At 39.8% G+C, this 27,444-nt stretch overlaps 1 protein-coding gene across 14 annotated transcripts in view; it reads right to left on the bottom strand.

The window, feature by feature from the left end:
* The window catches only part of LOC124110710 (zinc finger CCCH domain-containing protein 10-like), a 332,500-nt gene that overhangs the window by 34,064 nt on the left and 270,992 nt on the right, over window positions 1-27,444 (bottom strand). For 11 of the 14 annotated variants that reach the window (XM_048387524.1, XM_046470051.2, XM_046470052.2 and 8 more), the window contains one exon: window positions 22,533-24,319. The exons of 1 other annotated variant lie outside the window; for it this stretch is intronic. In XM_048387524.1, the coding sequence (XP_048243481.1) occupies window positions 22,654-23,898 (1,245 nt within the window). In that variant the 5' untranslated portion in view covers window positions 23,899-24,319 and the 3' untranslated portion in view covers window positions 22,533-22,653. Of the gene's footprint in view, window positions 1-6,001; window positions 7,094-22,532; window positions 24,320-27,444 lie in introns of those variants that run through there. 2 more of the 14 variants (XM_046470050.2, XR_006857310.2) reach the window with 2 other exon arrangements.

Below are 27,444 nucleotides of genomic sequence, written 5' to 3'. Positions count from 1 at the left end.
ACAAGGCTCAATCTATGATATACAGAGCTCCAACACTTTATACAAGGCTCTATCTATGTTATACAGAGCTCCACTCGTTGATACAAGGCTCCATATAGGTTATACAGAGCTCCACCACTTTATACAAGGCTCCATCTATGTTTTACAGAGCTCCACCAATTTATACAAGGCTCCATCTATGTTATACAGAGCTTCCCCACTTTATACAAGGCTCCATCTATGTTATACAGAGCTCCACTCGATGATACAAGGCTCCATATATGTTATACAGAGCTCCACCATTTTATACAAGGCTCCATCTATGTTATATAGAGCTCCACTCGTTGATACAAGGTTCCATCTATTATATACAGAGCTCCACTCGTTGATACAAGGCTCAATCTGTGTTATATAGAGCTCCACTCGTTGATACAAGGCTCCAGCTATGTTATACAGAGCTCCACTCGTTGCTGCAAGGCTCCATCTATGTTCTATAGAGCTCCACCCGTTCATACAAGGCTCCATCTATGTTACACAGAGCTCCACTCGTTGATACAAGGCTCCATCTATGTTATACAGAGCTCCACCACTTTATACAAGGCACAATCTATGTTATACAGAGCTCCACTCGTTGATACAAGGCTCCATGTTATATAGAGCTCCACTCGTTGATACAAGACTCCATCTATGTTATACAGAGCTCCACCACTTTATACAAGGCTCCATCTATGTTATACAGAGCTCCACTCGTTGATACAAGACTCCATCTATGTTATACAGAGCTCCACCACTGTATACAAGGCTCCATCTATGTTATACAGAGCTCCACTCGTTGATACAAGACTCCATCTATGTTATACAGAGCTCCACCACTGTATACAAGGCTCCATGTTATATAGAGCTCCACTCGTTGATACAAGACTCCATCTATGTTATACAGAGCTCCACCACTGTATACAAGGCTCCATCTATGTTATACAGAGCTCCACTCGTTGATACAAGGCTCCATCTATGTTATACAGAGCTCTCCTCGTTGATACAAGGCTCCATCTATGTCATACAGGGCTCCACTCGTTGATACAAGGCGCCACCTCTGTTATATAGAGCTCCACTCGTTGATACAAGGCTCGATCTATGTTATACAGAGATCCACTCGTTGATAGACGGCTCCATCTATGTTATATAGAGCTCCACTCGATGATACAAGGCTCGATCTATGTTAAACAGAGTTCCACTCGTTGATACAAGGCTATATCTATGTTTTATAGAGCTCCACTCGTTGATACAAGGCTCAATCTATGTTATATAGAGCTCCACTCGTTGATACAAGGCTCCATCTATGTTATATAGAGCTCCACTCGTTGATACAAGGCTCGATCTATGTTATACAGAGTTCCACTCGTTGATACAAGGCTACATCTATGTTTTATAGAGCTCCACTTGTTGATACAAGGCTCAATTTATGTTATATAGAGCTCCACTCGTTGATACAAGGCTCCATCTATGTTATGCAGAGCTCCACTCGTTGATACAAGGCTCCATCTATGTTATATAGAGCTCCACTCGTTGATAGACGGCTCCATCTATGTTATACAGAGCTACACTCGTTGATACAACAAGGCTCCATCTATGTTATATATAGCTCCCTCAGTTTCTACAAGTCTCCATGCTAAACACAGTGTGTCTTCGTCTTCCGTGTGTACTGACTGAAACTGTCACATGCTAAACACAGTGTGTCTTGGAGTTCCGTGTGTACTGACTGAAACTGTCACATGCTAAACACAGTGCGTCTTGGTGTTCCGTGTGTACTGACTGAAACTGTCACATGCTAAACACAGTGTGTCTTGGTCTTCCGTGTGTACTGACTGAAACTGTCACATGCTAAACACAGTGCGTCTTGGTCTTCCGTGTGTACTGACTGAAACTGTCACATGCTAAACACAGTGTGTCTTGGTGTTCCGTGTGTACTGACTGAAACTGTCACATGCTAAACACAGTGTGTCTTGGTCTTCCGTGTGTACTGACTAAAACTGTCACATGCTAAACACAGTGCGTCTTGGTGTTCCGTGTGTACTGAGTGAATCTGCCACATGCTAAACACAATGTGTCTTGGTATTCCGTGTGTACTGAATGAAACTGTCACATGCTAAACACAGTGTGTCTTGGTCTTCCGTGTGTACTGAATGAAACTGTCACATGCTAAACACTGTGTGTCTTGGTGTTCCGTGTGTACTGAATGAAACTGTCACATGCTAAACACTGTGTGTCTTGGTGTTCCGTGTGTACTGAGTGAAACTGTCACATGCTAAACACAGTGTGTCTTGGTGTTCCGTGTGTACTGAGTTAAACTGTCACATGCTAAACACAATGTGTCTTGGTGTTCCGTGTGTACTGAATGAAACTGTCACATGCTAAACACAGTGTGTCTTGGTGTTCCGTGTGTACTGAGTTAAACTGTCACATGCTAAACACAGTGTGTCTTGGTGTTCCGTGTGTACTGTGTGAAACTGTCACATGCTAAACACAGTGTGTCTTGGTGTTCCGTGTGTACTGAGTTAAACTGTCACATGCTAAACACAATGTGTCTTGGTGTTCCGTGTGTACTGAGTTAAACTGTCACATGCTAAACACAATGTGTCTTGGTCTTCCGTGTGTACTGAATGAGACTGTCACATGCTAAACACAGTGTTCTTGGTGTTCCGTGTGTACTGAATGAAACTGTCACATGCTAAACACTGTGTGTCTTGGTGTTCCGTGTGTACTGAATGAATCTGTCACATGCTAAACACAGTGTGTCTTGGTCTTCCGTGTGTACTGACTGAAACTGTCACATGCTAAACACAATGTGTCTTTGAGTTCCGTGTGTACTGACTGAAACTGTCACATGCTAAACACAGTGTGTCTTGGTGTTCCGTGTGTACTGAATGAAACTGTCACATGCTAAACACTGTGTGTCTTGGTGTTCCGTGTGTACTGAGTGAAACTGTCACATGCTAAACACAGTGTGTCTTGGTGTTCCGTGTGTACTGAGTTAAACTGTCACATGCTAAACACAATGTGTCTTGGTGTTCCGTGTGTACTGAGTGAATCTGTGAAATGCTAAACACAGTGTGTCTTGGTCTTCCGTGTGTACTGACTGAAACTGTCACATGCTAAACACAATGTGTCTTTGAGTTCCGTGTGTACTGACTGAAACTGTCACATGCTAAACACAGTGTGTCTTTGTGTTCCGTGTGTACTGAATGAAACTGTCACATGCTAAACACTGTGTGTCTTGGTGTTCCGTGTGTACTGAGTGAAACTGTCACATGCTAAACACAGTGTGTCTTGGTGTTCCGTGTGTACTGAGTTAAACTGTCACATGCTAAACACAATGTGTCTTGGTGTTCCGTGTGTACTGAGTGAATCTGTGAAATGCTAAACACAGTGTGTCTTGGTGTTCCGTGTGTACTGAATGAAACTGTCACATGCTAAACACAGTGAGTCTTGGTGTTCCGTGTGTACTGAGTGAATCTGTGAAATGCTAAACACAATGTGTCTTGGTCTTCCGTGTGTACTGAATGAAACTGTCACATGCTAAACGCAGTGTGTCTTGGTGTTCCGTGTGTACTGACTGAAAATGTCACATGCTAAACACAATGTGTCTTGGTGTTCCGTGTATACTGAGTGAAACTGTTACATGCTAAACACAATGTGTCTTGGTCTTCCGTGTATACTGAGTGAAACTGCCACACACTTCTTTCCCTTAACTATAATTGTTTGTTTTAATTTTGGCTAAACTTGATAATAATCACCAGCAGCTAAAGGGATGGTGTAAATCCTGCTAGGGAACCAAGCAGGTAGCAGAAGCGCCGTCAGTCTCCACGGTCCCTAGTATGGTTGCCTAACTTTGGTTGCTGGCGATCCTGTTTTTATACTCTGTTGTTATTTAACGTGATATCTTTTTATGGTTCCATTCTAGTTTTCAAATATAGATCAGTGACAATGTAGTTGCTTTACTGTCCTTCGTCGACAGATTCTATAATCAAACTGTATGTATTACTACTGTATAATTTGATTTAGTCACGATATGGCTGAAATATTGCCGATGTGACTATAAATATTCACTCTCACTCATTTGGCTTTACATTTGATGGATGTCTCTATAGGGCACTAATGACAACCAGACTGGTCACCAAGTCATCACAAGACCACATTCATTGCTAGGCAAATCATAATTTGAAACTTTGAATTTGTTTGAATTTTATATTCTGAAACAAAACTTTCTGAAAACCAATGGGTCTACCTTAAGTAAAGAGAACACCAATATACTCTAAAACTTCAAAGAGAGGATATTTAAGTTTTGACTTTCTAAATTATGATACATAAGAAGTACGATCAGATTATACACTTGTCTGTCAGTCTTATTTCTTAAGATTTCTTATTCTTCATACAATTCCAATAAACATGTCACTTGAGTTCTATTTGAGCAAATGTTTGATAAAACATTACCACATTTGACACATCTATTCACTATAATGATATAATGCTCCCAGTCACAGCAGCAGGTACGAATTTAATTTCTTGAGATAAAGAAATATGAAGTATTTATGAAACACAGCATGCAATTTTCATATCTGCAAAATTATGAATCAAATTATTAGTTACCATAAAGTTCTTTTACATGCGACCTGCCATAATTGTTTATGACACTTTGACCAAAAGTTAATACCTTCTCTCCTTACACTAGCTCTAATCTCCACAAGCAGGCCATTTGCCCACTGTGGGTGACGAACATGTTATTTACACGCTATTTACGTGCTAGTGATGTGCATGCAATACATCCATTGGATATCAGCTCAAACCATAAATAGCAGATAAAGTCAAAAATGTCTTTGTTAGGCTAGGAGAGACATGTTTTTCCCTTGTAATGGTTTGACTGAGTTGGAGCCAGATTCCAATAACAGTACATTTGCATTATGATGAGAACTCAAGCACCCTAGAATGGAGTGTGATTTAAATCAAGAAAATGTTAATTATTTAAGGTATAAACGTGGCCCAGATTGAGGATAGCTTATCTGGTAGTCTTTGATGTCTAAATGAGGCATAAATGTGTTTGGAAACAACATCGCAGAAAATATATGGGCATTTACAAATTGACCATTTTCTGTCCTAGGACATTTCTTGCAGACTGCATGGTTATAATGACTTGAAGAGGCTTCAAAGGGGCTTCTTACGGCCTTTTAATATGCATGCCATATTTAAACACTGATCATGCTGATAGTCGTAAAATGTGTTCAGATTTCGTTTGTCTTCTCATCATGTAATATTAATTAAATTAAATTAAAAATTATTTAGAGTTTGTGAAAAGTTGAGAACAGGTTTACTTCTAAGCCTCACCATCACTAACTTCATTCCTTTTTTTAATATTCCAGTTTTTTAATAGTTTTCTACAAGTATGTAACTTCAAATGTCTGAGCAATTTTTCCAACAAATCTTTATAGACATTTTCATGACAGGGTGTTATTTTCATGACAGTTTTGGGTGGAACAAAAAATTAATTACGATATATCACCGTCTATAGCACGACCGTTTATATATTGCGACCTCCCTGTAAAAACCTTCAAAATCGATGCTTATGAAAAATCTTTTGTCTTTCGATGTCTTTTCCATGATGCCTTGTCTTGTATAATGCCAGCACACTGTGTACTGACACGGTAAGACACCAAATTGGTGCCTGTAAAATAAAGTTCATTTCAGAATAATTAGGTAAGTTACAAGCCATTTATTCATGCATTTACACACTTATCAAATTAGGTTGATAAATATCACACAGCTTTACATATGTCAGACCCAAATGATATATCAGCCTCTATGAATCAATTAAACTCCAAGTTGGAGTCTTTGGCAAACAGGGGGCACGGGTGGCCCAGTCGTCTATTCGCTATGCAGAGTTGCGTCCCTTGGGCACGCCAGAAACCTATGATTGTGGGTTCGAATCCCGGTTCGCCCCGATTATGTTTCTAGGTTTGTCAGCACCAAACCCGTGCTCGTGGGTTTCACCGAAGTGGTAAACGTCTGAGACCTGCGTCACTTGGGGCTTTCCGCCGTGACATAACTGGAATAATGTTAAAAGCGGCGTTAAATCCAACTCACTCACTCACCAACTTTGGCAAACAGAATTCCCCATGCTGCCTAATCCGTGCTGTCATCAACATAGATGTTGAGTTCATCTTCGTAGCATCTGGAATGTCAGCGACAGCACATGCATCCTCGGAACCTTCACCTTGAGATGCAATGCCGCACTTCCAGCTACGCTGCACCACGTCCTCTAGCATGCCTTCCCATGCTGCCTTCACCCATCTGGCAACATACGGTAGGGAGACTTTCTTTGGTTTTTGTCTTTTGTGTATTGTTCCATTCACTCCGGTGGCCTTGAACGGTTCTTTTAGACAGACGTCTAATGGCTGCAGCAGGGATGTGCAGCCACCAGGATCACTGCCTGCTGTATTTTGCTGTCTGCCAACTTCTTTACAGCTTCGCACAAATGTGCCTGTAACATGTCAAACTCTAGCATGGACCTACAACCTCTTGCACCTCCAGGTCTCTTCATCCATCACATGGCAATCCACTTGTGCACAAGTGACTCATCCATCCATTCTTTCTTTACTTCACTGACGAACGTCTCCTGTCACATGGTCTTCCATTTGAAGATAATTATATAGGTGTCCGGCTAGTTCCATCTGCCATACATGTCAGCACTACAGTGAAATGTCGTTTCTCCACTCCACATGTGCCAACCCACGTTGTGGAAGTCCCCTTGGTGTCGACTGTCCTAGTCCCTGGTATGTGAAAAGTTGAGAGGGTTTCATGTTCCCAGTCTTGCTTCTTTCATTCAGGCAGCACAAACTGGTGAAATGAGCTGACCTTTGTTTCAACCTCTGCTGGAAGCTTATGCATGATGTGGGTCTTCTTCTTCAATACCGGGTTGTGTCTGATGTTTCAGGAAACGCAAACGCCCGTTTCCAGATGCTTTAATTGACGTCGGGTGTTTAGGTCCCTCTTCGTCCTGTGAATGTGGTCAAATCACCATAAGTGTGACGATGCTTGCACACTGTCGTAACTCACTAACGCACTGAAAAAATAAAATTTCTGGTAAAGACTACGAGACTTTGTTGACAAAATGGCTTGGAAAGAAGACTGTTTAGGAACACAAAGGACAAGTAATGATACCAGGGATTCATCTAGCATTGCAAACAATGTTCTCTTGGCAGGCCAATTTGGGAAAATGATTTTGTTCAAAATTTGGATTTAAAGTCTTAATTACCATGTAAAGGAGAGTAGAATGGGTATATATCACACACACACACACATATATATATATATATATATATATATATATATATATATATATATATGTGTGTGTGTGTGTGTGTGTGTGTGTGTGTGTGTGTGTGTGTGTGTGTGTGTGTGTTCAAGTTGTCATTGAACTCCACTCACTCACTCACTCACTCACTCACGTCTTCAGTAACCTATGCTTGCAGTGAAACGCGACAATTTGTGTGGATCGATGCTCATGATGTCAATAAGTGGATTGTCTGGTCCAGACTTGATTATTTACAGACCACCATCATATAGCATCACACTCACTCACTCACTCACTCGGGACCCAGGACACTATTTATAACACGAAAGTGATGCAATGGCAGACATTCCACCGGATAAAGGATAACTCATCATAAAGCTACTGGAATGCCTTCTGAAGCTTGTTTGTGTTAACGGATAACTGCTGAATCTCAATATCCCCCTGCCGGATATCCTCATGGTGTAAACAATCCTGGATCAGAGATATTGGCACACATGGACTGGAAGAGTGAAGTATGTTCAGCCATGTGTTGCATCATGGCCACAGACTCGGAGGAACAATACCAAGCTGCTTTGTTGCAAACATGTGGAACAATGTTTTTAAATCATCAGGAAGTATGACAGACTAATATGATGTGCACATTCCTGTTAAACTTGATCTCGCTTTTCAGAATTTTTGACGATTTTGAGGATATTTGGTTCCTTAAAAACATGCCTTACAGTTGCCGCTAGCAGCAAATATTCACAAACTATGTGCACAATGTTTTCAGTTCAGCAAGTTGATTATAGGATTATCATTGTTCAAAATAGATTTTCTTTTATTTCTTTGTTCATGCATTTCAGTGAGAAAACATTGATTGGCAGGTGTCATAGAAATAAATTTAAACAAATTATACGATATATTGCCATATGTGGAGTGTTGGTTGAATTATTGTAACCTACTTTTTTGCAGCTTTACATTTTCTACACATTCCTTTCCATGTACGTTGTAAGTTTGCATTTGGAGGAAGAAAATATTATGTCTTTATATTTCTTTTGATTCCAATATTCTCATATACTGATTGCTATGGTCATTTAGGTGGGTGAATCAGTTGGTGAGTTCGGTTTAACATGTTTCGGAAGAGTGTTTCAGATATAACGTGGCGTGACTGCCTAATGTGGGAGGACGACCTGAAGTAATGCACCTATGAGACGTATACCACTTTGGTGAAACTGAAAAGCACAGGTGTGGTTCCGACAAACCTAGAAACCCACGATCAATGGTTTCTGGCCGATTAAGGAATGCAACTCTGCACAGAGACTCGTAGAGGGCCATTTGTGCTTTCTGGCCAGTGAAGCAATATGGAAGCTCATTAGATAAGAATACATTGTTCATTATTTCACAAGGAGATGACATTCTTCATCATCAGAGCCTTGATCAACAAAGCTATCTCATAGGGCCTTGACGCAGGATGGCGACCTTTGTGCCTCCCGTGTGCCACCATAACATTTGCCAGGTCGTCGTTGGAGGCTGAAAGGAGGCAGAATGGTTGCCTAGGTCGTTCCAAGGTGGTACACAGAAGGGTCAGACATCGCCATGGACGCCATGATTGCCGTGAATTTTTTGAACATGTTCAAAACAGTCGCACAAAGGTCGTCGAGGAGGCTGGTTGCTCAAAGGTGGCCCAAAGGAGGCAAAAGGGAGGTACAAGCATTGCCGTTGTTGCAGAATGTTATATTTTCCCGTCAATCTCGGCGATGCTTCCACCTCCCTTGTGCATTGGACAATGACTGTGGCGACCGCAGCGCCTCCATTCGGCGACCACGGCAAGCCTTGAGACACCATGACAAAGCTTCTGCCTCCTTTGAGCTACCTGTAGTGCCTCCTCAGCCTGCCTATAAAAAGTGGGCATGTACCTTCAGTGTTTCATTGTGGTTGCAGACGCTGAACAACTGCTGGAGCAGTTACATAGAAACACGATTTTCTGTGTTTAGGCGACCATTGAGGGTCCTGGCCAGTTTGTGATCGCTCAAAGGTGGCACAAAGGTCGCACCCCTGTGTAAAGGGGCCTTTAGCACTAAGAAAACTGCAACTCTCACACTGCATCACAGGCTTATGGCATTCGCTAAGATGACATGATAGAATAGGACCTTTAATGATAAGTTGACTTGACTGAAGTTTCTTTGTAGGTATAATCAGTTAAAATATTAAAATATCTTGCAGACTGAACTACTAGACATTAAATTGTTTGATTCCTCACTTACTTGTCCTTAAACTGCAACACATCATTGTCAATATCTATGAATATACATGTGTGAGTGAAGATGTTTGTAGTAACCAGAGGCTGTGCCGTGGGTGTTGAAATACACACTTAACCTGACATTTCGTGATGGCGTATATAGCATGTAAATAACATGACATACACTTGTCTGTGTCTTGAAACAAGTTCCAGTCCTCTTGTACATGTGCATTTCATTTCGTAAGCCTACTCTCAGTGTTAGAACATGTGGCTCTGACCAACATAAATGTCAAATTTACTATCTGCCAAATGCCACCAGCCTCTGGCCATAAGTGTACTGCTCGGGGAAAATGACAAAAGTTATGGACCACAGTGAATATAAAATCGATTCAGATGAGAAGAAGTTGTTATGAAATGTATGGCCCTGTTGTGTGTGAATGCTACATAAGCTTATAATTTGACTGAAGTTTTTTGTCGCTTCAAGTATGACGACAAATTCAACCGTTCATGACAACTTAAATGCTTCAAACGTTTACATACATGACGATGTAGCTGTCAAGGTCAGTTTTATGTTTGAAGGGGATTTGTATGGAATGGAAGGTAATGCTTTCTAATGCAGACAAAAACAACTTGAAAAACACATGTCCCTGAAGTCAAAGTATTCGCATATAAATATTTTGCACCTTATTGGCTGTAGGGACTGGTCTTTTATTGGAGGTGGGGGATCTGGTTTGGGCGGGGGGAGGGGGGACAGAGGTTTTTGATGCACTAATGTACTGAAAATAATTACCCTCCCCTAATGCTTGTCATTTTTTTGGATGAGCCTCCTCATGGCTTGTACATTTTTTTCATGACCCTCCCTGTAAAGGCAAAATGCAAAAGCACTTTATATTTTATTATAATGTGTCCATTTATCTTCATGACCCTCCCCAAATATGTGTATTATTTTGTGACCTTCCCCAAGAGACTGTCAAAAGTTTTGGTTACCCTCCCCTTTAAAAAAAGACTGGTCCCTTAAATTTGCAGTTTACATTGCACCATTGTGGATATTGTATTGGGGCCAGATTAGAGCGCTTATACCCCATGCTTGTCACTGGAATCAGCACTGGTTTGCCTGGTTCAGACTTTGTTTCAGAACTACAAGAATCAGATAGGAAGGTCCGAATGATTTGCTCATTCTAACTGAGAATTTATGAGCCTTGACGATGATTGGTTGATTGGAAAGTTCATCTGACACAACCTTCTATGACCTTAGATCTTCATGTAGAGGTATCATTTCAGAGTAAAAGAGGTGAGGTGAAATGGGGTTTAACATCGCGTCCAAGATTATTGCACTTTATCTGCGTGCGTGTTTGTGTGTGTGTGGCTGCTTGTACTAGTCTGCCGATTTATAGTGCTAGCCCACTGAGGTACCCTGCCACAGTTTAACATGAATACCCCACTCAGACACAGTATGCTGACTCCGAGCTGACCAGTCCTTGTTTTACTCCCTTTATGCCGAGCACCAGACAGGGTAACAACAAGTACCACCTTTTTACGTCTTTTGGTATGACGCGGCCGGGGATCTAATCCCGGACTTTCCATACTCTGGGCAGACGCTCTACCATAAGACCACGGAGGCAGTGCCGAGTAAACGATCTGATTTGAATAACATAGGTCTACATGTACACAACGTACTTGATCACATCACTGTGTGACAACCCAGGCAGACAGATGGACACGTAAGGCCAAACTTTCCTTCACCTTGGTTCTGAAACTGCTTATCCTAGATAAATGAATAATTGGAAAAGCACTGCGGTTTCAATACAGCTGATTGTGAAGTCTTACGTATTGACCCTCTCCCAAAATTGAAAAACAATATGAAATACAAATATACTGTGTCAACGACCCAACAAAACACCTTTTTCCACAATGACCAATGCAAGGCATGAAACGGAGGGGACTCTGAGCTCAGCTTATAAAAATGTTTATTAATACACAAAGTATGCTTGTATGATTGATAAGGGTGCACTTTTGATGACAATATTTTTATTCATATTTGTCACAACCTACTGATAACAGAAGAACACCCTGAAACTTCTCCTCATTTTCTCAATCCTAATGACCAGACTTTTTCCAAACCAATAAGGTAAACCAAACCAAAAATAATTATCACACTAGCTGAAACAACTGAAAATATGAATTTTATTTTGCAGCAACTCCTTATAAACATGTGCACCAACCACAGAAACATGTGCACCAAATTAAATAACAAATGAATAACCTATGAACCATGTGTGTTTTTCTGTCTTGGTTACAGTATACGATTATTATTTTTTTATAAATTAGGATTTTTCACCCAAAAAAATGTAAACCTTATCGCATGGTTAAGTACTCATGAAGTATTTATACCAAAAAAGTAGTTGATAGATAATACTATCTGGGTTTTTTTTACCAGCAATGTGTGCATCTGTGGCACACAGTCGATGCATGCAGAGTTCACAGCTGATGTGTACAGTGCCAACCAGGTGACAATGATGGAAAATTTAAGTCATTGAGCTGTTTCAGGAAGCCTTTTTTCAATAGCAATACAAACCTGACAAATCAAGCATGGAATACTGTTGTGCATCTATCCATCCTATCAATTTCAAGGAAAACAACAAATCTTTATTTTGATTCCCATGTTTAACATGTGTCAACTTCAGTGGGCCCTTGTTTAGAAAATACATTTTAGAAGCAATGTGCTATCATCTTATCGGAAGGGTGAAGGAAAGAGCAAATTCTGAATTTCTTTTTTTCCATTTTAACAAAAGTTACAGTCGACAGATCCGAAAAACGAGTAAAAGAAGTGTTGCTGGCACTAAGGCTGTGCTTCAGTATTGACAGGACGAGCAGTGTTTGGGCACTCCAGTAATGTAAATATGTCAACTACCTACCATCAACCAGGACATAGTGATGACAAATAAAAACTCAATTATATCTTTAAGAAACTTGCCCATGCTTCCCGTGTGCATATGTGCCTGCAACCAGTTCTTTGGAATTATATGAATCTTTCAAACAAGTTATTGGACATTCTTTGTTGACTGAATCTTGCGAACAGCTGTCATGGATTAGAAAGAAAGAATCTAAATGCCTTCAGGAATAGTGTGGGATGAATTCTGTGGAGCACTTAGGCAGTTAATTGGATTAAGGTCTGTTGAAAAAGCACCCCCATCTTTCAGAGAATGGTTTTCTTTAAGGAGCTAAATGAGTTCATTTTCTGCAGATTACAAGCATATCTGGTAAGATCAAACATCCGATTACTTACTAGCCACATATCTAGTAAGATCCAACATCAGATGACAGCCACATATCTAGTAAGATCCAACATCAGATGACTGCCCTATATCTAGTAAGATCCAACATCAGATGACAGCCACATATCTAGTAAGATCAAACATCAGATGACAGCCACATATCTAGTAAGATCAAACATCAGATGACTGCCACATATCTAGTAAGATCAAACATCAGATGACAGCCACATATCTAGTAAGATCAAACATCAGATGACAGCCACATATCTAGTCAGATCAAACATCAGATGACAGCCACATATCTAGTCAGATCAAACATCAGATGACAGCCACATATCTAGTAAGATCAAAAATCAGATGACAGCCACATATCTAGTAAGATCAAACATCAGATGACAGCCACATATCTAGTAAGATCAAACATCAGATGACAGCCACATATCTGGTAAGGTCAAGCATCAAATTACAGCCACATATCTAGTAAGATCAAACATCATAATGCAGATAGATTCTTCTGTGTTTGAACAATAATCGGATATTCACCAGAAAAAAAAATGTTAAGCAATCCTTACTACATATTTCCATATATTATAACTATTTTAATAATTATATCCAATATTATTTATCTGACATAACTCAGATGTTTTTGTATACAAAGTGACATTCTCATATTGAAAATAAAAGGGAAAACTATGAATGTTGAAAGCTTCCGTGGTAGTACCGGTAGTGATATGACCACCCTATCAGTTGCTGCCTCTGCTGATCTCTACATCATGTGATGAAACTCGGTCCTTGTGATCACCTGCAGAAACATCTGGCCTGCTTGTACCAATACTTCACCTGATAACAGTTGTACCTCAGACATTATCAACATTGGAATAATGCCACATGTAAATATATTAAAAGTACATGGAAGTTAAAGATTATTTGAAAGTAAAGAAGAGGTGGTGTTTATCCTTTTTGCAGTTATAGGCCTGTATGTCTGAATCTGTGAATACTATATATGACATATCTCTCATATACATTGTCTTTTTTTCAGCATGATACCTTGCACAGTACCTGTTAATACATGACAATATATCTTCCCCAGTGTATGACTGCATGACATATCTGTCCTGTATAGTGTCTGTTTACTGCATGACAATATATCTTGCACAGTACCTGTTAATGCATGACAATATACCTTCCCCAGTGTATGACTGCATGACATATCTCTCCTGTATAGTGTCTGTTTACTGCATGACAATATATCTTGCACAGTACCTGTTAATGCATGACAATATACCTTCCCCAGTGTATGACAGCATGACATATCTCTCCTGTATAGTGTCTGTTTACTGCATGACAATATATCTTGCGTGTTACATAACCTTTCTCTCCCAATTTATGCATGTCAACTGGTGTGACAGCTTTGTGATTACCACGTACATGATAATCTCTACATAATGGTTCCTGTCTGTGTTCCGCTCATGACAAAGTCATAACTGCACAATAACCCGCATCTGACAGAGCCAGCTCCACCTGTGGATCAGTCAGCCCACGTCCATGCACCAACATTAACACGCTTTATACAGGTGTAAAGAGGGATCTGAAGACTAACATCTAGTCTCTGAAATAAACATATTTTACAGGAAAAACAACAGTTGTCACATCATCTTAAAAAAATATAAAAAAGAGCCCTGAGACTCTCTTCATTTTCAGAAATTGCAGTAATCTAGGCTCGCCAACTTTTATAGACTTGCATGGGCTGTATTGGATATATTTGTTTCGGATCTGTATGACAGACTAAGGGATCTGCAGCAAGGTTGGATATCAGAATGCAGATTTAGGGCCAGATATTTCAATACAACAGCCCTGATGAGGCAGATGTCTGGTTCTCACCTATGTAATATGTGATCACATGTGTATTTGGTTCGAGTAGAATCCTTGCTCTTATGTTAAACTGGCTTCATCACAATTACTGTTCTGTTTACCATTGTGTGGACTACCATGAGCTTTCCAAGGCAAGGGAGTTAACTGACTGTAAAAATACAGTTTCCACCCTTGCCGAACTAAGCTGGAGATTCTCGGCTTGATTGTAGCGCCACCAGTAGCTATTACGAGTTATGTCCCTTCCAGTGTCCCTCCTATTCACCAATCAGATTTCACCTCTCATATCAATATTGCATTTGCTTCAAGTAAAATGGCGTCACCCAGTGAAGATAATCTAATTGATAATCGGCGGGTCTTACTTCGCCAAATGCATCAAACCACGCGAGAACCTTGATTAAAAACATTAAAAGATTTGGAAACTATCTGTTGACGTAAAGTTGTCAGTATACATGCTTTACAAATCCTGCAATCCTCTGAATTCTTTACAAACAGTATGACAGTTTCATTACGCAATTTTGATTGGTCTATGTTCAGACAGCCAAACTAAAACTCCATGTGCCAGGTTGGAAACTGGACTTGTATAGTCAGTTAACTCCCTTGCCCCGGGAAGATGCTTTTATGATGTCACCCATGCATTGCTGTGTAAAGTAATGAGAAATATGGAATATTGTTTGCAACAAGTCATTATTCTGAGACAATACATGACAATAGCACTCACATGACAAGGAACATGCATGAATGGGTCGGAAACTTAAGAGGTTTTAAAGTATTTCAACAATTCAATCAGTGTGTGATTTCAAGGTAATTGGATTTGCGCAGGTAAATTGGTGATATGAAAAGCATGATCATGACAGACAAATAACTGACAGACTACGAAGACTGTCTGACAAAACGTAGAGTATTAACAAATACGTAGCGTCAGATGATCATCTACGGTAAACACGTTCAGCTCCATCCCCTGCATCTGTGCATGCATGCACACACAATAACTGAGACTAAAGTCATTTATCTGAAGCCAATATCATGTCAGCAATTTCACTTGTATCAGTTGATCTCCACTTTCCTTCCATATCGTTCTGTTTTTTAATCAAGATTGACATTTTATAAGTGGCTTGTATTTCCTGCCATTTACCTTATGAAGTCTGTTAACTTTTGGCAGGATTTTTGCTTCATATTCCACATTTTGCTTTCCTGAGAACATGTAATTCAAATTTCAAACGTCATAACACTGGCAGCATCATGCTGAACATCACCATGTTGTCACCTGTAACATGATGAAGGATACTTGAAGGACACTTGAAGGACACTTAAAGGATACTTGAAGGATACTTGAAGGACACTTGAAAGGCACTTGAAGGATACTTGAAGGACACTAGAAGGACACTAGAAGGACACTTGAAGGACACTAGAAGGACACTTGAAGGACACTTGAAGGACACTTGAAGGGCACTTGAAGGACACTTGAAGGGCACTTGAAGGACACTTGAAGGATACTTGAAGGACACTTGAAGGATACTTGAAGGACACTTAAAGGATACTTGAAGGACACTTGAAGGACACTTGAAAGACACTTGAAGGACACTTAAAAGACACTTGAAGGACACTTGAAGGACCTTTGAAGGAATGTGGTAAGACACAGGGATTTTTGTACTTTTCTTCAAAATTCCCACAAATCTGCTGACCTTGGCATCATAGTTTTCTCAGGATAAGTGATTGAGTGAGAATGTTTTAACTCCGCTTTTAGCAATATTCCAGCATATCATGCCACACTTTGTACCGATGTGGAGAATTGAACCGCACCCTTTGAACCACTTGGTAATTCCATCGTGCAAATACCATAATGCTATAATTTTAATATTCTCAATCATATTATGCTATTGTTCAAAGGATCTGATCGTTCCATGACCCGAACAACATAATTGAAAAGTCCGATTTGCTTATAATTTTAGTGGTGAAAATGGCAATTTTATTTGATAATATCAATATTTCATAACAAAGTTTGGATTTATGAGTGAAAAAGGATTTACATTGCTTTTAGCAGTGAACCAGGGATAACACAGCTGAGGGCACCTGAAATGTGTGGGGAATCAAACCCAGGCCGTCAGCGTCACGAGTTAATGCTTTAACCTCTAGGCTAAACACTACTCCATGTTCATAATAGCGTTTATTCCCACAGCTTCAACAGAATGGCTCAGCTGTCCTTGTGTTGCTGCTTCAGTCTGCCATCAATGTTATTACTGATATCACCCACTGATGAACTTCCTAATGACTGCAGGTGATCAAGCTCCATGCCTCCATGTCTAACCAACAACAAAGACAGATCCTGCCCATTGTTACATGGACAAGCAGATGCCGTATCCTTCACTTCAAAAAGTGTATGTCATGTTTTATTTGTCTTATGCAACAGCCAAGGTCAAAACAACTGAACGGTTTATTTGTCTAACTTGCTGTATGTTTCTTCTCAATTTATTTTTGACATGTACCAGTCAGGATTTGTGTGATGTGGGATCCATGTTCAGCTCATATAAACATATATCGGGCAAAGTGTACCTCTTTTCTTTGAATGAAAGGAGGAAATAGAATGAAGTCTGTGGATCCAGCGTTTGTTTCCTTGAAGTATCTTGAAATGGAAAGCTGCTTCAGAATCATCTTGTGGGAAGCTGGCAATAAACTGTTTCAACTTGAGTCAGATATGATGGATATATACGCTCATGAACAAAAGTAAGGGCTAACATGAATTAAAAGTCAATTCAGTGGTCACGACATGTATGTTTCCAGCTGTTACATCCCGGATGTGGTTTTTGCGTGAATGTTTGTAGCGATGGTGACCCCATGGATGAGACAGCTGCCTAGTGTGTGCGCATGCATGCACAGATGCAGGGGGTGGAGCTGAACGTGTTTACCGTAGATGATCATCTGACGCTACGTATTTGTTAATACTCTACGTTTTGTCAGACAGTCTTCGTAGTCTGTCAGTTATTTGTCTGTCATGATCATGCTTTTCATATCACCAATTTACCTGCGCAAATCCAATTACCTTGAAATCACACACTGATTGAATTGTTGAAATACTTTAAAACCTCTTAAGTTTCCGACCCATTCATGCATGTTCCTTGTCATGTGAGTGCTATTGTCATGTATTGTCTCAGAATAATGACTTGTTGCAAACAATATTCCATATTTCTCTTACTTTACACAGCAATGCATGGGTGACATCATAAAAGCATCTTCCCGTGGCAAGGGAGTTAACAGACTAAAAATGTCCAGTTTCAACCCTGGACTTTTACAAACAGATAAGTCCCTTGCTTTGGGGAAGATGGTATGAACTGATTCTAATCACCTCATGTCCCTACAACAGGTTGGAAAACGTTAAATTGGATTCAAACGATGGAAATCTGAACTCTTCAATGAGCATGTTAATTTTCCTGGTCAGTATTCTATCCCAAGTCTGAGAACCGGGCAGGCCCTAGCTGGCAACAAGAATATTGCATCCATTATCTATTGCATTTGATTAATACTTATAATGTGACACCATCCATTGTATCAGGACAGCATTGCATTCCAGGGTCATCGATGCCATGTCTGTCTCACAACTGTCAGACATCAGGGAGAGAGGCAGAAGTATAGACTGTGCTTCACAAAATTACTGATAACTTGTGTATTCGACAATGTCGATAAACATTCTGTTTTCAGAGTTGCGTGGGTTAGTGGTGTTGAAAGCTTGGACATTTGACACCTCCAAATTACGCGGTAGGTTTCAAATGAAATTTCTGGGCTAATATGTATCTCGACTTGGATACACTCACTATTCCCAGTGTGTAATCGTTCAGCTGAAGATAAGTTATATTCTTATGATCCATTCAGCACTACATGAAAACCATGTATACCATGTGCATATTATATCTTTTCTAATGTCCTGAATTTGAAAAACATCATAAAATTTGATAACAAAGGAACCTAATTATGATTTATTGTGCTTCATAATTAGAATTGGAAGCCTAGTACATGTATATTTTATCTTAAAGGGATTAAAAAAATATCAAAATATCAGATGAACTACTGTATATGGCCAGAGTTCAAAATACCAGCCTACCATGGTCTGTTTTTGTCTTGGAGGGTCAAATTTTAAAACATGCACATCTGATGGTCAGGCTGAATTTGTTCATGTAGATTTAGTTAATAAAATAAAGGTTATGAACTTATACCCTGAGTGGCATGTACCGGGTAGATATTGATCAACAGTCTGGAGTGGCTGTTTAGTAGTAGACTTGCCAGTCCTGCAGGAATTTATCTGAATGTTAAACACTGATATCACGTATGTACTTTCCGAGAGACATTTAATCATTAAATATTTCCTCGGATCTTTTTCAACTCTGTTGTGTACATGAACATTTGACATACATGTAACTCATCGGTTGTGGCCTTGCATGTTTGGTAAAGAGCTCTATGTTAAACCAGGAGTTATTTTAATCAACAGCTTGGCAAATATGACAGGCAATCCCTTGTATGGAGCATGTTGACAGACCGACTTGTATCATTTGCACCTTACTTAAAATTTATTTTGGTGATGTTTTGACATCTAAGGAGCATGCTGAAGATCTTTAACTGCAAAAAGTGCAAGATCAAAGTGAGAAACAGGCTGAGCAAGAGATGTAATCTGGGCAACGCCAATCTGCGAACCACACACAGGGAATGTATGACACAGACACCATGAGGCATCCTCTAGGACTTTTGTCACATCTCTAACCATTACATTTTTAGCCATTACAGCTTAATGTATGTTGATGGGACTTTATTCCCCACAGCCGTATCTATGTTAACCTTTGAAGTCTACAACAAGGATAGACAAGCAATGTATGCTGGGTCAGTGAGAACTGGGTACATAATGGACACCTGAAAGTACAATCATTCTGATTCTTCATTATTGATATTATTTCTTAACCATACCAGCATGTTTTAAAAATGAAATGTATGAATATCTTTATTGTCATAAATGTTGATGTGGGTCTTGCTGGGAAATCCTGGTGTTTGTGCTTTAAAAACCAACTACACAGTTCAGCATGATAGGCGACACAATGCCAGAAGGGTCCATCTGTTTGTTAGTTAGTTACCAAATCTCATTAAAACCAGGTATTTTACTATATGATACCTCTCTCCTGAAGATCTGAGGACACCAGGTTGCGTCAGGTTAACTCTGAGAGACCTTTGACATCCTGATCTATATTAAAAATGTGTGGGGTTTTGAGCCAATCTGAGGTCAGCTTCTAAACTTGATTTGGCTTCATTTCTTTTCCACCTTGATTTGGAAAATGAAAATCCAAAAAGAACACAAACATGCCCTCGATGGTAGTCCCTGTTGGGTGTAGATGCCAGGGTGCTCAAACATCACAGTGTGTATAAAATATCCACAACAATATAATGGCACAGCCTTTATTATGTACATTCAGACAAAGTTGTTTTCACTATTTCACCTTTAACACACATGGGAATCTGTATCGGTGAATAGTTGAGACTAATTGTTCTCTGGCCTTGATATTGTATATTTAACATGTTTTCAAAATACAGAAATCAGATATGCTGATCTGAAGGCTTTGCTCGCTTGTACCAAGAACTTAGAAGCCCCAATGCTGATTGGCTGATAAGAAAGTTCACCTGACGCAACCTCCTATGGAGATGGACTCAGATCTTCATACAGAGAGGTATTGTACCTGAATAGAAGATCAGATTTTAATGAGATTGATAGTTACTCCATTTGTACTTGGTAAGGTCAGAAGCAGCGTCGTAGCTACCTCAAGGTGAACAAAAGTGATCTCTCAAATTGGTTCCCATTGTGAGTTCAGGGCTGAATAGATCCCTTAGTATTCCACTCACTACAGCAGACTAGAAAGGGGATCAAGCTGACTTGCTTTAGTGGTTGCTTGTGCTTCATCAGAGACCATATAATCTATTATATTGTCTCTGGTTTCATCAAACTTACAGCATAGGCTGTTGCCCATACTGTCAGCAACTGGTTCATCTGATCCAGACTCTGCCATGATGAAGCTGTAATATTGTTCACAATGGAATCAAACAAGATTCATACCAAAGACGCTACACTTTCCTGATGTTGTCCATCTTGTGCCCTATGCCTAACCATGACTCACGATTTCTTATCCAAAATGTCTGGTATATAATTTACAAAGACGTTAATGTTACAGAAGATAAGTCTCATAAATAATTGATAAAGTCATGAAAATGTTTCAGAATATTTTAATTCCATTTGTCTTCAGCGAAACCCCTGTGATCTGAATAATTTCAAGCCACCAAAGTCCAGCTATAATATTGCTGACTGTACCATTCACTCACTCTGAAACAGGCCATCCATTAGCACTGAAGAGCCAGTAAGTGTGTATCTCAAAATCGTAGTCTGTATCATGATACTCACACCAGTTATGATTCTAGTGACTTAAGGGACTTGTCTCTTCACTATAAAATGGTCTCAAAGTCTTTGCCAAACCATCCATGACTTGGTTGTCATGCTACAGTTCCGATTTAACAGATCAAAAACAATTTGTGTCCATGTTATTTTACTTACACGTATGTTAAATAGAAAGTCCAGGTGTAAACTTGCTTGCAATTGTATAGTTGATATGTTTGTGATCTGCATGAAAAAAAGATGTCACCTCCCCAGAAATCGAAACAACATACTTTCTTTCCTAAACCATAGTATCATATTAGTCCAAGTTTTCTTTGTAGTTTTATGCAGCTTCAGCAATATTTCAGATATAACTGCAGCCTGTATTTATTCAAACCTAGGCCACAGAATAGTTGATGTTATAAACAACATCCCACGCAGATGGAGTATGATAACACACAATCAACGAAATCACCGAGTCTTACCACAAGATACAATTAAGTCACCTCTTATGACATGCAATAGATTGCTGGGGACCTATTCCTACCTCAGTCCCCACAGGCTTGAATGATGGAGATGTTATATCAGATCTTATCAGGTTTAAATGTCAGAATAACACAAGACTCAGATGATGCCCAGTTCTGTTGAAGACACATATATATCTTACCTTCAACTGAATTAAATTGCAAATGTCAGTTAATACTGGCACAAAAAATTATCAAAAGCAGTGAGTTGTCCAGGTGACCGACCGACTGACTTTATATTTAAAATATTTACAGTGTAACATATTTCCAGTAAATACTAGATACTGTGATATGCATTGGCATCTGCATAATTACTAGTCTATATCAAGAAGACTAATAAATTTTCTACTAGGAAAAAATCTTCTGCACAGTTTAACTGTCAAATCTTCAGTTGTTGTACAGTTGACAACATGTTTTTGTTAACAGCCACTTGTGTTAGCTAGCAGGCTTTATGCATAGTCCATAACATATACCATGGTACGGCCGACCCTACCTTCTTCAAAAGTAGCAGTTCCTTTCAACAGTATATCATCCCAGGCCTCATCATCTTGAAAGCAGGATTGTCCTGCTTCCATTAGTAATCGAACAAATGCCAGCCATATCGTGCCAGGAGCTATGATGCACTCTACAATAGACTTATAAGAGGAGACATCGGATTGGTTTGTTTCCCTACACTTTTGCCATAGAAAGTCATCTGATTGGCTAAATGCACCGCAATCTATTTTCAATCACCAAAACATTTGTGTGTGTTGGTACGAAGATTTGCAAATGTACAGAGGTGAGTTGTTCTGGAGAGCATATGGTACACCACTGATTGCAAGTTCCTATAATAGTCTTTGCAACTGGAAAGAAGCGAGACACTCAGTACACTGGCAGTGCGTCCATCTCTCACACCGAAACTGACAAATCCAGAACAAATGCCACATTCAAATCTCAATTCATATCACAAATCTTTATTTGTTGATGAAAGAATAAAGTGCTATCAAATGAAGCGCAGAAAATCAAAAGCAGATGCTGCAATGTACTTACTATGTACACACACAGTTTCAATGCGCCATGCTGCTGGGCACCCCCGCCACCCTAATGCTCTGCGACACGATGGGGTAGGACACTAGAGAAGCACTCTGACCAGCCAAGTTTTGTGGAATACTCTGTGTAATGGTACCAGCACCTTGTAGAGGGTTTTGCTGCAGTGACGCTGGTGTTAGCGACACCATGGTGGATGGGTTCAGTGTCACTGATGGGTTTATGGATTGGGCTGCGAGCGCCGATTGGTTTGGAGCGTGCACCATCTCCCGCGCAAATCGCTGAGCTGTTTGCAACGCGTGCTGGGTGGCCATTTCACTGTTAAGCGCTATCTGTTGGGACAAGCTTGTGCTCAGGTGGTTCAACGTAGCCCCTGTGCCAGCAACAGTCACTGCCGGTGTCATTATCGCTGTGGATTTGCTGACGCGGTAGCGCGCATTTTGCTCGAGAAGGACCTCATTTGTTGCAGTCAAATCAGCGACTTGTTTCTTAAGTTCTTCAACTTTGCGCCGCAACATGTTATTTTCGTCTTCAAGCATTTGGACGCTTAATGAGCGCATGGGTGGAGGGTAGCGTCCATCGATATAGTTACCATATCCTTCAGAATCAAGCCGTCTTCTTTTCAGTGGGCCATGTCCATACTCAAACCTGTCATAACTATCATTTTCATAGTTATTAAAAGGCAGAACTCGGGGAGTCCTAATGTCCGTTTTGCGCATTTCAAAGTCATATTCCTGACCGGAAAGATGGCGATATTTACACTTTGCTCCACGTTTACATTCACGTTTTAAGTAATCCTTACAAATGGGCACCTCTCCTTTGAGAATGGGAAGGGAATGTGCAACTGATCCCACCCCTAATGCTGCCTGCTGCTGGAGACGAACAGGTAGTTGTGCTGTTTGTAGGTAATACTCCTCTTCTTCCCTTGTACAATGCAAGAACTTACATGATGCCCTACGGCAACCTGTGTTCTGGAAATCATGGCAAAATGTGAACTCCTGTTTCTTGCCGAGATCTTTTGCTTCATTGATTGTCGGATGACGATAACGACACCGCTTGCCTCTTTTGCACACATTCCGTAGAAAGTCTCTACATATACTGTTTTCCTCCTTGCCGTTCATGTGTTTCGAGGTACCATTATATCTCATGTCCTCGCTCCCACTATCACTGTTGTCCGACATGAATGCCATATTGCCGGTTTGGTTGCACACAAATTCAAACTTGGTCAATTGAGATATGTTACGACTGACAATGAAATCATTCATCGGTCTTGGCAACAGACAAACCCATACAGTATCTCTGCAAGCTCTTAGTGTGATTTACTTTTCACCTTCTGGAATCTCAAGCATATTTTTTCCACTGAAAACAAACAGTCATCTCTATGCATAAACTGGGCTCCAAACGTCTCACTGTCACCAGATATGAAGCAATGACAATCAACTTGATGATCAACAACAATGTACCACAGTTTCACACACAATATTCACGCTGCTGCTGCTGCTGCTGCTGCAACTGGGCTATGTCTCTTAGGTTATTCCCTAAGCCTCTGTGTTAGTAGTACATTCAAGAGCTAGCAGCGGGGCAGCCGGGCGACCAATCAAGCAGCGGCTTGCGACACCAACAGGTCAGGCTAACGATGATAACGAAGATCGCAACTACAGGTCGCTCCTGTTTACTTCAGACCATCTGAAAGAAAACAAACAGCGCATTTAATTATCAGATGCACCATAGCGCAAGTAATCTCTAACTAAGTCTTCAGAGTGTCTCGCCGCAGTTTAATATTTAAACGGGACCTTCAAACCTGTAAAAGACGTGTCAGCAAGCTTGTGTTATGCATGCTGACTTTACAATCAAGTTGATGTTTTAATCGAGACAGCTGGTGACACCATGGAGACGCTGCAGCGAAACTTTTAACCTGATGACTGCTTCACGGAATAAAATGGAATTTATTAATAATGACTTTTTTTATATTCTCTTTCAGAATAAAGCTAGACCTGAATATATCTGCCAAATGAAAAAAATTATTTACATGACAGATAATAGGACATAAAATTCGTACATAGACTTGAAAAACTCATGCCACTTCAATTTTAAGTGGTTGTGTTCAAAATAATAATTCTAACAACTGGATATGATTATGTTAAAGTTATCTTATTTAAGTGATGTAAATAATCTGAATGGTACTGCTATGATAATAACACTAGCCAAAGATTATCTATTCATTAATGTGAGAAAATGTTTACATTTTACCAACACACACAAAAATAAAATATATACATATTCGAAATTCCAAAATTCCTTACATGTGAAACTTATAATAAAAAACCCTACATAAATATAAAAAGATAAAAAAATCACAATGTCACTTCTGACAGAGTTAACTAGGGTACAACTAATGAATCACATCAGCAAGTCATCAGGGTAAACGGTGAACTACAAAACACATGACAGCTACCACACCAGACAGCCAATGAGAACAACAACAGAGCAGTGCAATGCATGAGTGAAGCTTACCAAGCAATCACAGGCGACTGACACACTGCAGGGTAATAGAGTGGTAAATGAGCATGCATGAGGGACCTCTCCTTCTGCTGCTGCTGCAGGCAGGTGAAGATGCCGACCCCTGGTGAGCAGGGCTGCTGGGGAACATCTAACGCCTGGCGCCTTCATCAAAAGCTAATTTCTTAGGTCTGTCAACATTTTTGGATGATTTGGATGATTTTGTTAATGACAGAACCTGGTTTTCTGGTTTTGCCTTTGTTTATGAGAGAAACACACATGCTATTTTTTTACCTTGTTTATGAGAAACACAAATGTAGTTTTAACAAAATCCTTTGTTACAGAGTTGCGTGTTTGTTTTCTCTATCAATACTGAAAACAATTAAGTTGTGTTAAAGCCCAAAACGGACATAAACTATTACAAATGAATAAATGTTTGTCGGAAAGATAGCTCCGACATAAACCAGATCTGCTTCTGGCTGTGACAGTGAACACTTCTTTCTCAGAGTAATTGCTTGTGTGCAACGTGAGAATACATATACACAGATTTATTTGGTTCATTGTATTGCAGACAATATTTCCAGATATAACAAGAGTCATCAGAAAGATGACATATCCCCCCCGACAGCTGTCTGTAAAGTAACCACTAGTAAATGTGCAATTCTGTATGTAATGAGTCAACAGTTGAATGTTCTTTAAGAAGCATACATTGTTTACCCACTGAATTGTTTTCAAATTCTGGCCCGGAAACGAACCCGTTACCCAATGGAGTCTAGGTCCAACTTCTTTCCATAAAAATTGTAAAAAATAAAAATTCGTAAAAAAAAATAATATCAAAAGGCACCACTTCAGTATGTGCCTGATAGATTTGCCAGGTTTCAATCAAATACACTGAATGGTTTTCGAATTCTGCCCCGGAAACGAACCCCATACCCAATTGAGTCTATGTCCAACTTCATTCCATAAAAATTGAAAAAAAAATAAAAATTAGAAAAATCCCAAAATATCAAAAGGCACCACTTCAGTATGTGCCTGATAGATTTGCCAAGTTTTGATCAAATACACTGAATGGTTTTGGAATTCTGCCCCGGAAAAGGAAATGATTACGGACGGACGGACAGACGGTCAGACGGACGGACAGACAGACTGGCTGATCGCTATATCCCCCTGCATTATATGCCTGGGGGATAAAGAGATATGATAAAATCTCCAATAAACATATGTCACCAGTGTAACGATCCTGTGGCAACAGGTGACATCAAACATAAAAAACACCAGGAAAATGAAAACTCTTTATGTACGTCACTAGTTTCAATAAATCTTTCTCTGGCTACAGATGTGAAATATCAAATATGCAGATGAAGAGACCCCACCCAGAATGTAAATGAATACTTGGACTTGCATTCAATTAAAAGTTGAACTGGTTAAACCGAAATTCTTATCCAAAGTACTTATCACAAAGATGCAGGAGCTGCAGTTGATGAAAGGACGTAGGCTTGTGTCATGCATCAATGTATATTCCCATGGAAGGATCCAAGAAAACTGTCCTCTAAGTCAACAGCATTGTCTTAATCTGTATTTACTGAACCAAAAACTCTATCGTCAAACAGACAGCATTATTCAGTTCAAGTCAAGCTCCCTATGCAAACACCCTGAACTTCAAAAGGTGACCCAGAAGTAGTATCTCACATAATGGACATATAGGCTTTCATACAGGTGTTTCATTAAATTTGTCTGAGAATTTGGTAAAAGCTACTTTGAATAGTATTTCAGTCACATCATGGCTGTCAGCTTTATGTGAAAGCTGATAGGTATGGTACTGACAAACCTAGACACATAACCAGGGCTAATCTCAGATTAGAACCGACAATCAAAGGTTTCTGGCCTGCATAAGGGATGCAACTGCACAGCGAATTCCAGCACCTAGGTGGGTCAACCATGCCCTTAAGTTCTTTAAGATATTTGCTCATTAAAAACAGTTTCCCTCACACTCACTATACACTATTTGCAGCCAATATTTGACTACTTCACAACGCTGTAAACAAGATAATGATGAGTGTATTGCAATGTCTTGGCAACCAGACAAAGAATATCACTCTTCAGAATAGAAATTACATTCATTCTTATGGACAACAGCTCATATATTTGATGAAACAAAGGCTTCATAGGCCTGAAATTTAGACACTCTTGGTTTCCTTCATCAAGATGCTGTGACAGCCATTGATGTTGGTCATCAAAACAACAACGGCTTCTTTGACCCAGGCTGATGTGATATCGCTGGAATATTGCTGAGTGTGCTGTGACACAACATC

Source organism: Haliotis rufescens, unplaced genomic scaffold, assembly GCF_023055435.1.
Source record: "Haliotis rufescens isolate VD_foot unplaced genomic scaffold, xgHalRufe1.0.p SCAF_10, whole genome shotgun sequence".
NCBI lineage: Eukaryota > Metazoa > Mollusca > Gastropoda > Lepetellida > Haliotidae > Haliotis > Haliotis rufescens.
Note: the sequence above shows the minus strand (reverse complement) of the source record. Positions and strands in the feature narration are given on the sequence as shown.